Source organism: Mobula birostris, chromosome 3 (genome assembly GCF_030028105.1).
Source record: "Mobula birostris isolate sMobBir1 chromosome 3, sMobBir1.hap1, whole genome shotgun sequence".
Lineage (NCBI taxonomy): Eukaryota > Metazoa > Chordata > Chondrichthyes > Myliobatiformes > Myliobatidae > Mobula > Mobula birostris.
Genome location: NC_092372.1, coordinates 53,299,461 through 53,313,979, shown reverse-complemented (window position 1 = coordinate 53,313,979; position 14,519 = coordinate 53,299,461). Strand labels below are relative to the sequence as shown.

Sequence of the window (14,519 nt, the reverse complement as noted above, 5' to 3'; positions counted from 1 at the left end):
CTGCTATAATCATTATGCAATATCAGGATTCAGCAATAAAGTTACTTGGCTAAAAGCCAGTAGCACAAATCAATAAATACTAGTTTGAATGCCACTTCATTAGCTGGGAAATTTAAATACATTAATTAAAAATGGGTATCATCTGTCAATGTGACCATGAAAATAACATCTATTGAAGACGGGGCAGAAATATCGTGAATATGCTGCAGTCTGTCCTCTAAACAGCAAACCCTAACAACTGAAATGGCCTAGCTAAGCTGCAGTTAGGAGTGAACGAGGGCAGCGTTTGTTAGTCAACACCATCCATATTTCATTGCAAAAACTCAAAACCTAAGTGATTCTTAAATTTGCAAACCTAGCAAATCTTAAAATATTTTTGCTGCTTTCTTCTATGTCCAAAATAGCTTGCTTTTCACAGAACTGACTTTCTAACAAAGGTTATTTTCTCGCTGAAATAAACAATTAAGTTTACTGCTGTAGTTTAATCAGTGCTCCCTTGTGACATTGTTTTAAATCTTCTCTTTCCACTTGTCATAGTTGGACCAGTAATAATTGTGATCAGAAAATTTTGATTTGAACAGCAAATAACCTGTCTTCATGCACACTTCAATTCCAACTTCCAGTAAAATTTTTTACAAATGATGCCACCTGCAGTTGCCATTGCTCATAACAGAAAATTAACAAGATAGAGTTCACCATTCACCAAAAGGCTTAAATTTCAAATGTGCCAGGTATCACTTACTTCTGTGCTGTGAGTCTTCTTCAGTACAGCCATAGAAACTGGAACATTGCAACCAACTCCATGATCTGCTGCATCTGCTAAACTTTTACATCTGGCTCTTGGTTTTTCAATAACAGGAACATTCTGCTTTGCAAGACTGGCTCTCTCCCTTCCACCACAGTGAAAAGTTTTATTAAGCTCGTGAGTTGTGCTTATAGAAGATGATGACTTTCGATCGCCCAATGAGTTGTGCACTTGACTTGATGCTTCATCAACCAAAGCCAATTTGGAAGCCATTGAGGTTTGAATACTCTTACCATTTGATTTTAAAATATTTTCTGCAGTTGAAATATGTTGCTTGTTTGCAGGAAAAGTTTTCTTACATGTGACGTTCTGCAATTTCAACACTGCTGTCTTTGGTTTTGGTGCTGATCTTGAAAGACTACCTTTATTCAGGGCTTTAGAAGATTGAGAACATGGAGATAGAGGTGATCTTGGAACATTTTTTGATGAATCCTCTGATGAAGAGGGGACATTTTTTGGTGGCAAGCTCATATGAACTCTAGATACAACTTTAGGTTTGACATTGTTAAAGTTAGGCTTGGGGTAGCATTTTATCTCCACTTTAGTCAATTTGACTTTCACATTTGCATTACGTTTTACTTTGCAGCATTTCTTTTGTACTGGGTCCTTTGTATTTGGCTGCAGCTGCAAGTTAGTTGGAGACTCTCCTGCAGATAATGAACCATTCCTTTCAGTTCTGCCTGTTGGATTCTGAAATGGTGAGCTGAAAAAAGCTGTTGTGGACTCTGGTAATGGGGTTGATGTTTGAGAATATGAACTTCCATCTTCATGAATCGTTAAATTTGAAATTAAGAATGTTTCATTATTTACATCCTTTGCTTGTGCAAGTTCCTGTGCATCAGCATTCCAATTGTTAACTTTAGAGGCAGATTTTGCATCATTTCTTTCCTGCAGTACGATAAAAGTGGCATTCATTGCTGAGTTAGCTGGCTTTCTACAAGCTTCAATTTCATACCTTTGAGCTGCAGTCATTCTCATAGGTTTCTTGCAGTCACCTTTGCAACTTTGTTCATTTGCAGCTACCAACTGCTCATCTAACATTTCTTTTGGCTGATATTTCACATATTGGTTATCAGTGGAATTGGTTATACCACAATCTACTCTTGCACAGCAATCTTGGTTAGGAGTTTGGCAAGAGTTCAGAGAGAATCCAGTACTCTGACTTAAGTCTGTTTGACATAGCACTTCCTCTGTTTCATCTACAACCTGTTGCTGCTCAAGTGAGTCCTTGGAATCAGAGACAACTTCTGATGACAGTTGATAAGTCGTCAACATGTTATCTATCAGCTCATTTTCACCTGCAGATTCAAAAACATCCAGCGACTGATCTGATACAACTGGATCATATGAACTATTAGAAAATACTGATGATTCAAGGACAAGCGCACTAGATTCATGCTCAGTGCTGCCCAGACTAATACCTTTCATTTCCAACTCTGTTTCGCAAGGCACTACTGGATGTTCTAAACCTTCCATGTACATATTCATTCCTATACTGTTACCATTGGTATTATCAACTGTATCCAAGTTCAAGCTATTACTTGAAGCACGATGATCTGCTTTCCGAAGATATGCTTCATTTGTAATAGATTTTAACTTTTGTGCAGAATCTTCATTAAGGGGTTCAATATAAGGTAGGTTACTTTTGATAGAACTACTTAATTTGAGAGTTTGCAAACACCAGCCAGGATCTGTTATTGTAGCAGAGCTCTCAGAGTTGCAACTCAAATTTGCTGTCATGTACTGATCCGAAGAACTACTTTGAGAACAGGGCTGGTCTTCAACCACTTCTAATTCAAGTCCAGCTATATCCTGGAGCACAGAGATTTTTTGGTCAGCTGAGATTGCCCCACCACTATTATTACATGGGAACTCTTGCATATCTGGCGTTATGCAGTTTTCAATAGTCCATCGGGGTGCAACATGGACTGTTTCAGGAGATATTTGTGCACTGTAATGTTTGCTGTCATGTTTGTCACTGGTCAAAACAGACTGATGAGAATCACGTATTGTATTGTGCCAAGTTTCCTCCATTCCACTGCAGCTGTTGCATGCAAGCTTGCTTCAAATATTTCCAATTAGTGTCCTTTAGAGCATTGATCTGACATTAGCAATGGTGCATTTAATTGCAAGGAGCAAAATCCACGAAAGAGCAATTCTGCCAAAATATTAATTGTTATACTATTGACTTGCACGCTGATTGTTCAAGCAAATGAACTTTACCTGCAACTGAACAGAGAACAAAAGTTAGTTTTACTGCATATCCAATTGGATCGCTGGATTTTGCAATTGTCACATCTTCTGCATATACCCAACTTGGTTTTACAGATTAGACAAAATCACTGAAGTATTACATACACCCTTGGAGGTCAACCGGGGGGGGGGGGGGGGGGGCAGGGGGTAACCTCCCTGAAATGAGTTTTTGCAGGGTGGAATGTCTGAAATCTTACAGCAAAGACTGTATGAAATTTAAACATTAATACCACTCCAGAACACAGCAAAAGTGCAGGTTTTTCTCTATGCAAAGCTTAGGGTCAGTATTATACAGCATGAAAAGAGCCCTTTCAGGCCACCACATCCATGGCAGACATACACCTGCAGTCTCATTTTCCAGCCCTTACCAAATTGTGATTAAGCCCTAGTGATTTTAGCATAATGTTTACCTAGTGACCAAATGGTTGTTGTGATGCCTCCAGTATGTTAGTGTATTGGGTAGTGATTGTCACTCTCACTTACAGCTTACACCACTGGCGAAAAGTAGAGCTGAATGTGCAAGTCTCTTCCTGCCAGTACTTCGCCTCTCCAACAATAAATCTCATGTAGTGCCTCCTCACTGGTGACACATTGAAACTGATCTCCTTTCTGAGTCAGAACAGGGAGGAGGCCTGGCTCCTGCACACACAGCATGCAGATCCACTGGTGTGAAGACACGCCCTGGTGCTCATGAACCAGATCTCCAGCTATGGGTAAATAACCGTATTGCCTTGTGAGCAGCCTTGGAAGAGACAACGGCTATGGAGTAAACTCAAAGGCAGCTAGACATGATTGAATATCTTTCTGGCAGCTCCTACAGCCAAGCTGGTGCCACATGTATTGCTTCATAAACTTTCCTTTAGACTACACTGGTGAGGACGAGAGAGGGGGATCTTCACGGCTGGGCATCTTAGGATCTCCATACCTTCCGCCCAGGCTTGTGATGATATCAACATCACCCATTGTCCTACCCAACTATTGCTTTGCAAGTTTATGTCCATATTCAGATAAATATAGCTGTCACTGCTCAACCAATACTGGTTGCAATTGACAAGAGTCATTTCTGACTCTCAAAATTGTCCCAGACAGTTCTCGGCAACAGTACCCTTTACTAACCTGAACAAGGATGTCTACTTGCATATCAGATTAAAGACAAATCTAAAACAAGCAAACTTAGATTGTGATTTTATTTTCATATTTTGCAATGCTAACACAGATCACTACACCATGTAATGTACCTCAACAGATATATCACTGGATACTGTCAGGGGGATGACCTAACAGAGGAAGGTCACAGTGGTTGGGTCTCTGGCACCGAGTCTGAAGGGAAGGGGAGATTAGAGGCACGCTGTGGTAATAGGGAATTCGTTAGGTGAACAGACAGGAGGTTCTGTGGGCAAGAACCAGATTCTGGATGGTACATTGCCACCTGGGTCCAGGATGTCTCAGATCGAGTCCTCAGCATTCTTAAGTGAGAGGGTAAACAGTCAGAAGTCATGGTCCATGTAGGTTCAATGACATGGTAGGTTGAGTAATGAGGTTCTACATAGGGAGTTCAGGAAGTTGGGTGCTAATTTAAAGGGCAGAACCTCCAGGGTTGTGATCTCAGGACTGCTACCCATGCCATGTGAAAGGCCAGAACTAGGAAGATTATACATTTTAACATGTGGCTAAGAAGTTGGTGTAGGAAGGGGGGCATAAGATTTTTGGATTATTGGGCTCTCTTCCAGGGAAGGTGGGACCTGTACAGAAGGGATGGCTTACACTTGAACTGGAGGGGTATCCTAGCAGGAAAGTCTGTTAATGCTTCATGCTGGGGTTTAAAACTAGAGTTGCAAGGGGATGGGAACCAAAGTGCCAGAACAGTTAGTAGAGAGATTGCAGAGGCAATTGTTAGTAAGTTTGGAATCAAAAGGTTGAGCATCGTGCACCTAGTATCCTGAGCTGTATACATTTCAATGCATGAAGTATTGTGGAAAAGGTGGATGATAGTGCTGAAGAGGTGGTAGCTGGTTTACAAACACAGGCAATGTGTAGTGAGGAGAAGCTATTGATAGGGTAAAATTGCAGACAACAGGATGAATTGCAACGTAAAAAGCAGACAAAAATCGAGAAGGGGTGAATACAGGACTGAAGGTATTGTACCTGAATGCGCACCATATACGGAATAAGGTAGATGAACTTGCAGCACAGTTGCAGATTGACAGGTATAATGTTGGAGGCATGACTGAATCATGAAGATGGAGAACTTGGTGACACAGGATAATCAGGACAAAGTCAGCATGCTTTCCTCAAGGGAAAATCCTGCCTAACGAACCTGTTCGAATTCTTTGAGAAGATTACAAGTAGGATATATAGAGGGGATGCAGTGGATATTGTATATTTGGACTTTCAAAAGGCCTTTGACAAGGTGCCACACATGAGGCTGCTTACCAAGTTAAGAGCCCATGGTATTACAGGAAAGTTATTAACATGGTTAGAGCATTGGCTGATTAGTAGGAGGCAATGAGTGAGAATAAAAGGATCCTTGTCTGGTTGGCTGCCAGTGACTAGTGTTCCGCAGGGGTCGGTTTTGGGACCAGTTCTTTTTATAGAAGAAATGATTTAGATGATGAAATAGATGACTTTGTTGCCAAGTCTGCAGATGATACAAAGGGGGACAGGCAGTGTTGAGGAAACAAGTAGGATGCAGAAGGACTTAGATTAGGAGAATGGGCAAGAAAGTGGCAAATGAAATATAATGTTGGAAAATGCATAGTCATGCACTTTGGTGGTAGAAATAAATGTGCAAACTATTTTCTAAAATAAAGAGTGGATGTGGCAAAGTTGTTTCCCATGATGGGGGAGTCTAGTACGAGAGGGCACAACTTAAGGATTGAAGGGCACCCATTCAGAACAGAGATGCGAAGAAATTTTTTTTAGTCAGAGGGTGGTGAATCTATGGAGTTTGTTGCCACAGGCAGCAGTGGAGGCCAAGTCATTGGGTGTATTTAAGGCAGACATTGATAGGTATCTGAGTAGCCAGGGCATCAAAGGTTATGGCGAGAAGGCAGGGGAGTGGGACTAAATAGGAGAAAATGGATCAGCTCATGATAAAATGGCGGAGCAGACTCGATGGGCTGAATGGCCTACTTCTGCTCCTTTGTCTTATGGTCTAAACAGGAAGAAAATCCAAAAATCTGAGATGCAAAGGGACTTGAGAGTCCTTGTTCAAAACACCCTAAAGGTCAACTTGCAGGTTGTGTTGGTGGTGAGGAAGGCAAGTGCAGTATTAGCATTCATTTCAAGAGATCTAGAATACAAGAGCAAGGATGTGATGCTGAGGCTTTTTAAGGCACTGGTGAGGTTTCACCTTGAGTACTGTGTACAGTTTTGGGCTCCTCAGCTTAGAAGAGATGTGCTGGCACTGGAGAAGGTTCACAAGGATGAAGACTCACAAGGATGATTCCAGGAATTAAAGGGTTATCATACAGGAAATGTTTCATGGCTTTGGGTCTGTACTTGCTGGAATTCAGAAGGATGAGGGAGGATCTCATTGAAATCTTTCGAACGTTGAAAAGCCTAGACAGAGTAGATGTGGAAAGGATGTTTCCCATGGTGGGAGAGTCTAGGACGAGAGGGCACAGCCTCAGGATGGAGGGGCATCCTTTCAAAACAGATGCAGAGAAATTTCCTTAGCCAGAGGGTGGTGAATTTGTGGAATTTGTTGCCACGTGCTGTTGTGGAGGCCAGGTCCCTGGGTGTAGTTATGGCAGAGATAGATAGGTTCTTGATTGGACATGGTATCAAAGGTTATGGGGAGAAGGCCGGGAACTGGTGTTGAGGAGGAAAAAAGAAAATCAGCCATGACTGAATGGCAGAGCAGACTTGATGGGGCAAATGGCCTAATTCTGCTCCCAAGTCTTATGGTCAATGGAGATAGAAAATACATGCCAAAAGAGCGAAGTTACTTTGTAAGTTACTCAATCCCTAAATATGAGGGATTTCAAAATGCAGGTGGATTGGGAAAATCAGATCAGTGCTGCATTCCAGGAGGGGGACTTTCTAGATGTGTCTACAAGATGGCTTTTTAGAGCAGCTGGTGGTTGGCCCTATTTAGTGATCAGCTACTCTGGATTCTGTGTTGCACAATGAACCAGAATTGATTAGAGAGTTGAAGGTATAAGAACCATTAGGGGAAGTGATTGAATTCACCGAGATTTGAGAAGCTGAAGTCAGATTATCAGTATTGCAGTGGCGTAAAGAGAATTTCAGAGGCATGAGAGAGCAGTTGGCCAGAACTGATTAGAAAAGAACATTGGCAGGGATGACAGCAGTGCAGCAAAGTCTAGAGTTTCTGGAAGCAATTCGGAAGCCACAGGATATATACATCCCAAAGAAAAAGTAGTATTCCAAAAGAAAGATGACACAACCATGACTAACAAGAGGTCAAAGACAATATAAAAGCCAAATAAGAGGCATATAATAGAGCAAAAATGATTAAGCCAGAGCTTTTAAAAACTAACAGAAGGCAAGTAAAAGCGTCATTACAATAAAGATGGAATGTGAAAAGTAAGCTAGCCAATAATATTAAAGAGGATACCAGAAGTTTCTTCAGATACATAAAGTTTAAAAGAGAACTAAGAGTGGATATTGGACTGCTGGAAAACGATGCTGGAGAGGTAGTAATAGGGGACCATGAAATAGCGGATGAACTGAATAAGTATTTTGCATGTCTTTATTGTGGAAGTTATTAGCAGTACAGTGGAAACTCCAGGTGTCAGGGGCATGAAGAGTGTGAAGTTCTTGGGAAACTGAAAGATCCAAAGGTAGACATGTCATCTGCACAAGATGGTGTACACTCCAGTATTCTGAAAGAGGTGGCTGAAGAAATCGTGGAGGCATTCATAATGATTCTGGAATGGTTCGAGAAGACTGGAAAACTGCAAATGTCACTCCACTCTTCAAGGGAGAAAAAGGCAGAAGAAAGGAAATGAAAGGCCAGGTAGTCTGACCTCAGTGGCTAGGAAGATGTTGGGGTCCATTATTAAGGATGAGCTCTCAGAGTACTTGAAGGGACATGATAAAATAAGCTATAGTCAATATGGTTTCAAAAGACAATCTTGCCGGACAAACCTGTTGGAATTCTATGAAGAAATAACAATCAGGATAGATAAAGGAGAATCCATGGATATTGAGTACCTGGATTTTCAGAAGGCCTTTGATAACATGCCACAAATGAGGCTAACAAGCTACAAGCCCATGGCATTACAGGAAAGATTCTGGTATGGATAAAGCAATGGCTGATTGACAGGAGGCAAAGATTGGGAATAAAAGGTGCCTTTTCTGACCGGCTGCTGGGGTCTATGTTGGGGCCAATTATTTTTACATTTTATGTCAATGATTTGGATGATGGAATTGATGGTTTTATTGCAACATTAGCAGATGATATGAAGACAGATGGAGGGGTAGATGGTCCTTCTGTAGGCTCTATACTTCCTCTAAACTAAGAGATTAGGGGAATGGGCGAAGATATGACAGATGGAATATAGTGTCAAGAGGCGTATGGTCATGCACTTTGGTAGAAGAAATGAAAGGGTTGACTATTTACTAAATGCTAAGAAAATGCAAAAAACTGAGGCGCAAAAGGACTTGGAAGTCCTTGTGCAGAATTTCACAAAGGTTAATTTGCAGATTGAATTTGTGGTGAGGAAGGCAATTGCAATGGTAGCATTCATTTCAAGAGGACTTGAATATAAACGCAAGGATGCAATGTTGAAACTTTATAAAGCACTGGAGAGACGTCTGAGTATTGAGCGTTTGGGTCCCTTATCTCAGAAGGGATGTACTGAAACTGGAGAGGGTTCAAAGGAGATTCACAAAAATTACTCCAAGATTGAATGGCTTATCATATGAAGAGCACTTTCATAACTCTGCACCTGTATTCACTGGAATTCAGAAAAGTGAGGGTTGACTTCATTGAAACCTACTGAAAGGTGAAAGGCCTTGATAGGGTGGATGTGGAGAGGATGTTTCCTAATGGTGGAAAGTCCAAGACCAAAGGACACAGCCTCAGAATAGAGGGGTGTCCTTTTAGAACAGAGATGAAGAGGAATTTCTTTGGCCAGAAAGTGGTGAATCTGTGGAATTCTTTGCCACAGGTAGCTGGGGAGACCAAGTCTTCATGTATATTTCAGGCAAATGTTGATAGATTCTTGAATGGTCAAGGCATGAAGGGATATGGGGAGAAGACAGGAGACTGGGGCTGAGGATAAAATTGCATCAGCCATGATGAAATGGCAGAACAGACTCAAAGGGCAAAATGGCCTAATTCTGCTCCTATATCTTATGGTAATGATTCCTACTCTTGGTTTTCATGAAAAATGTCCTGAACATGTTCTATTTTGAGAGCAACTTAGATAATTATTACAGTAGTGATTCTTTAATGTGTAGTATGCTTTTGGTTTTACTGCAAAGACTTTCTAAAAACTGGTTTTGTTTGATTAACATGAAGATGTGCCAAATTATTGATTCAAGTGAAAGATTTGTCCAAGGTCAAACTGATTATCAGGTCACACCTTTTGAAATCTTGAAAAACTGCATTCAGTGTTCTTTTGAATACAGAATGGAGTTTCATGAAGGACAGTGTAAACAGATATAAAGAATACACATGCACCAAGTGCTTTCTTTCTTTAAAAATAGCTGTCTGCTAAAAGGAGGCAAAGTAAAATATTGATATGGAATCTGCGAGCAGGTGCATGTAGATGCAGCTGCATGTTCCTCACATTTCCAATTTTCACAAGTCCAGTGATCCAGGACATGGTTCCTCTTTGGCTAGTCTACTGCATGAACAAGTCTTGGGATACTTCCAAAAACTCCACGTAGATCAACAAATTAATCATCAATATGTAAACTTGTCACAAACTCATATTTACATTAAAGGCATCATTCCAGCATCTGAACAGAGAACTATACAAGTGGTGAAGCTCAGAATTGGTATTCAGTCCAGTGCAATTTTAGACAGATTTTCAGACAGCCTCAAAAGGCTGCATCCATCATTAAGGATCCCCATCACCCAGGACATGCCTTCTTCTCATTGCTACCATCAATGTGGTGGTACAGCAGTCTGAAGATACACACAACATTTCAGGAACAGCTTCACCTCTACCATCAGATTTCTGAATGGACAATAAACCCATGAACCCTTTTTTTGCCCATTTTGCATTAGATTAATTTTTTTAACTATACATTTGTAAATTTTAGTTTTATGTATTGCAATTATACTGCTGCCACAAAACAATTCCATGCCATATACCAGTGATATTAAACCGATTCTGATTCTCCTCAGTTGCATTCATCTGAAGGCATTTTTAACTCGTACAGCTTCATGAATTCATTGGTAGCTCTACAATTATCCCAAACTTCCTCTTCCATAGAATACTGAAGGTCGAAAAGTAATCAATAAATCTGTTTAGCAAAGCAAGTTGACGGTAATTTCAGGTCTACAATGACTGATAAATGGAAAGTTGTCAAAATGATTCAATTTTGGAATACTTCAGTACTCATTTTTCTGCATCTTCTGGATCTTCCCCTCACAACCCAGCCCCTGCTATCAATAATAAATCATTTATTGCCACATCTTCCTCCAAGCTTCTTCAGAAACAGTTGGCAGTCTCCAAAATCAAAAGTCATGAAAAGTTGGCAGTCTCCAAAATCAAAAATCCAAAAAGCTCAATTCCTCTTGCCTTTACAATTCTCTCTGCACCTTGCTTTGAACCACTACCTGGGGGGGGGGAAGAGAGCAAAGGACCTCAACAATAATATCCTTGGATATTATTGGATATTCCCTGATGGTTTATACACTCATGCTTTCAGATTAACCCAGCTGCTTCATCATAGCACTCAAATGAATTCTCCTGCATTAACTTTTAAAACAAGCTAGAATGTTTTACCTTGACAATCAAAATAAGCAACACAAAATGCTGGAGGAACTCAGCAGGCCAGGCAGTATCCATAGAAAAGAGTACAGTCGACGTTTCAGGCCAAGACTGTTCAGCAGGCAGTTCTGGCTCAAAATGCCAACACTTTTCCATAGATGCTGCCTGGCCTGCTGAGTTCCGCCAGCACTTTGTGTTACTTTGATTACCAACATCTGCAGAATTTCTCTTGTTTGTAATCAAAATAAGAAATTTCCTTTAATTGTAACTAATTCTGCTTAAGGTCCTTGGCCTAATATTGTTCCTCCTTCCAGAGATTGTGCAACTTGCCAAATACAATTAGCCCATATTTTAAAGTCATTCATGTTACAGAAACTTGTCCTTACAGAAATTTACAAACAACAATTTACAAGAAAAAGAAATTTACAAAAGTATGAATAATTTTCACTCATGAAATCCAAAATAAATCACTAATTTGCATTACTTAACATGCCCAGTTGAGCTTTGAGCTAGCAAAAACACAAATTGGCCATTTCCTAGGAACTCAACCGACACCAATTACGTAGGTCCTTTGCATGTCCATTTTTGCAATAATTTCCAGATGTTTTTATATTGCTTTAAGATTACCAGCTTGCATCTTCAACAATTCACTTATTGACTTTAATACATTTCAAACTCTACAAATCTCATTGTAGCTTTACTTAATAATTTCAAACAAGTTCTTGAACTTCCATCATTCCTAATCTTTTACTCCTTTACCAGCTTTCATCACTCCCTCACTACAATCCTTCTAAAGCTTAATAAACTCTTTAAGAACATTTTCCACCAAATGCAGAGCTTGCATTTGGGTAAGAGCATTCTAATTTATAGCACTAGAAAAAGTGTTTTCAAAATAAATGAACTTTAGAGCAGAACAACAGCAATTCCTTTGCTTGCAACTTCAGAAGCAGCTCTATTTCTATCTTTAATATCTCTATTTTCCCTTTTAGGGTTCTTTTGAAGACCCTGATCTGGAATTACATACTGACTTCATTTTTTTTTGTGGGAATGAGACCTGCTCTCGAGGTCTCACAACTGGCTGTTATTAGATATACCGAGGACTCGGCCTGGAAGATTAGCTTGCCTTCAGAGTTCCGGGATTTCAAGGTTCTAGAGGTGGGTGGAGTCGTGGTCGGTGCCTCTGCGGGGAATCGGTGTGTGGTGGGAGATGGAAGATCGAAAGCAGCAAACTGGCTACGTGCCTAGAGACCAGAGTTCTTTGGCCATAGACCTCATAAAAAGTGACACAATGGACTTTTAACATTATAAATCAGCGAGTTGTTTGTTATGTCTCCCCTCTCGCTGTGAAATGGAGGCACCCCTATTTTCCTTATTAGGGAGAGGGAGAGCACACCTGTGGTATATCGAATTACCGGGTGAACGAGCTGTCTTTGGGGTACTGCAAGTCTGTCTTTATTGATACTTTGCTGCACGTTTGAGTGCTCAGTGAGGGGCGCTGATGCTTTTTTTTTACTGGTGGGGGGATTGTTGCTTTGCTGCTGCTTACACTTGAGAGGGGGAGCTTTGGGGTTCTAACATTTAATTGTCATTCATTCTCTGGGGCACTCCTTTTTATGGATGGTTGAAGAAAAAGAATTTCAGGATGTATATTGTATACATTCGACATTAAATGTACCTTTGAAACCTTTGAATATTTAACTCTACCTTTGCTTTGGATAATTAAGAGTTAAATATTCTGCTGCAAAATTCATTTATATTGAAAACTATTCTTTTTGGTGCTATAAACTAGAATGCAAAACCAGTCAATTACAAAAGATTATGAGAACCAGAAAATTATGGAACACATCATAAACAAAGCATGAAAGTTAGCCAAGATCACAAATATTTAGTTAACAAAATAGGTGCTGTTAATAATTTTCAAATGTTCCATCCATATGCTAGCACATTGGCTGCTAAATGCCAAGCATGAACTGACATTCAAGTTTCTTCACATACATGTACCCACTGAATAAATTTTAGACCAACAACATGCATACAATTATTGTTGACAACTCTTGATGTTTGTGAATAGGGCTATTGGAATGTTGCTTTGAGATTGGCTTTGTCACATGTAGATCAAAGCATACAGTAAAATGCATCATCCACCAAGATCACAGTCCAAGGATGAGCTGAGAGCAGTTTGCAAAAGTGGCCATGCTTCCGGTCCCAACATGGCATGCCCATAACTTACTAACCTTAATGTTTTCGATATGAGCACCTAGAGGAAACCTACGTGGTCAAAGGGAGAACTGTGAACCCCTTTAGTGGCTCCTGGCACAGTAATAGCATTACACTAACCACTACACCACCACATACGAAAGGGCAAATCCAGTGAAGGAATAAGAGATGCATTAACCTTACAGATTTTGAACCTAATGCAAGAGAATTGTTTTTATTAGAGTCCTATTTCAGCTACTCATGCTGAACTTGACCCTAATTAGTTCAGCTTTCCTCAGATTAAAATCTGACAAAGTATTATTGATGCAGTGCACCAATGAGCATGTAAAACTAATAGGGTCCTATTTCTCTCTGGAGGTCATATCACTGAAGAGGAAGGACACGAACAATTTCCAAGCTATTTTTATTGCAGGAATCAGACTGGAGTACTGTCACAGATTTGGATCCAAGTCAGCATCACCAGTCTTAGCAATTTCACAATTTAGCCATTGTCAGCTCAATTCTCATGACCTCTTTTGCCCAAATTGAGGACATGACCAAATCATAATAATCTAGTTTGGTTACCTGACCGCATTCATTCACTATGAATGATCTTTAATCTAAAAACTGGAGCCTTGGGCTTAGTTTCGCTTCATTAACATGAAACCTATACGCTGAGTATGTCAAAGTCAATTTTATTGGCTTATGCACAAGTATGCATATACACAGAGGTAATTAAAAAACTTACTTGCGGTAATGTCACAGGCACATGACAGAAATAGCATTCACAAGGAAACAAAATTCTTGGGATATGCACTATATTCAATGATTAAGAGCAGAGATAACGGCATACAATGCAAAAGAAAACTACATCCTGCAATCAACTCAATTATTGGTAGTAAAGAGCATAGTAAGAAAACTGTAAAATGAGGCCCAAGTGAATGAACTCCACATTACACCTGCCACATCACAACTAGAGCAGAATTTCATTTCTGAGATATCATACTGAATGTAGTCTGCAGCTAGAAAGGCTATGAAAAATTTAAATAATGCCTATAATTCTTAACTTTCTGTAATTTATGGTATAAGGATATGTACAAGATAATCTAATTAAATCTTAAGCATCCATCACAGGTAGACTGGTGTTGAAAGCAGCTTTTAGAGCATCGGCATTCAATCTGTGCATTGATTATAGAACTTGGGATGTTATGAGGCAGTTGTACAAGATGTTGAAGCCACATTGAGGAACACTTATTTTGGTCCCCCTGCTACAAACAACACCATTAAGCCAGAAAGAGTGCATAAAATACTTACAAGGATGTTGTCAGGACTCAAGGGACTGAGTTACC

The 14,519-nt window shown here is 40.0% G+C and overlaps 1 protein-coding gene across 2 annotated transcripts in view; it reads right to left on the bottom strand.

Moving 5' to 3' along the window:
• The window catches only part of mtus1b (microtubule associated tumor suppressor 1b), a 170,901-nt gene that overhangs the window by 112,885 nt on the left and 43,497 nt on the right, over positions 1-14,519 (bottom strand). For both annotated transcript variants that reach the window (XM_072252638.1, XM_072252637.1), the window contains exon 2: positions 743-3,034. In XM_072252638.1, the coding sequence (XP_072108739.1) occupies positions 743-2,839 (2,097 nt within the window). In that variant the 5' untranslated portion in view covers positions 2,840-3,034. The remainder of the gene's footprint in view (positions 1-742; positions 3,035-14,519) is intronic.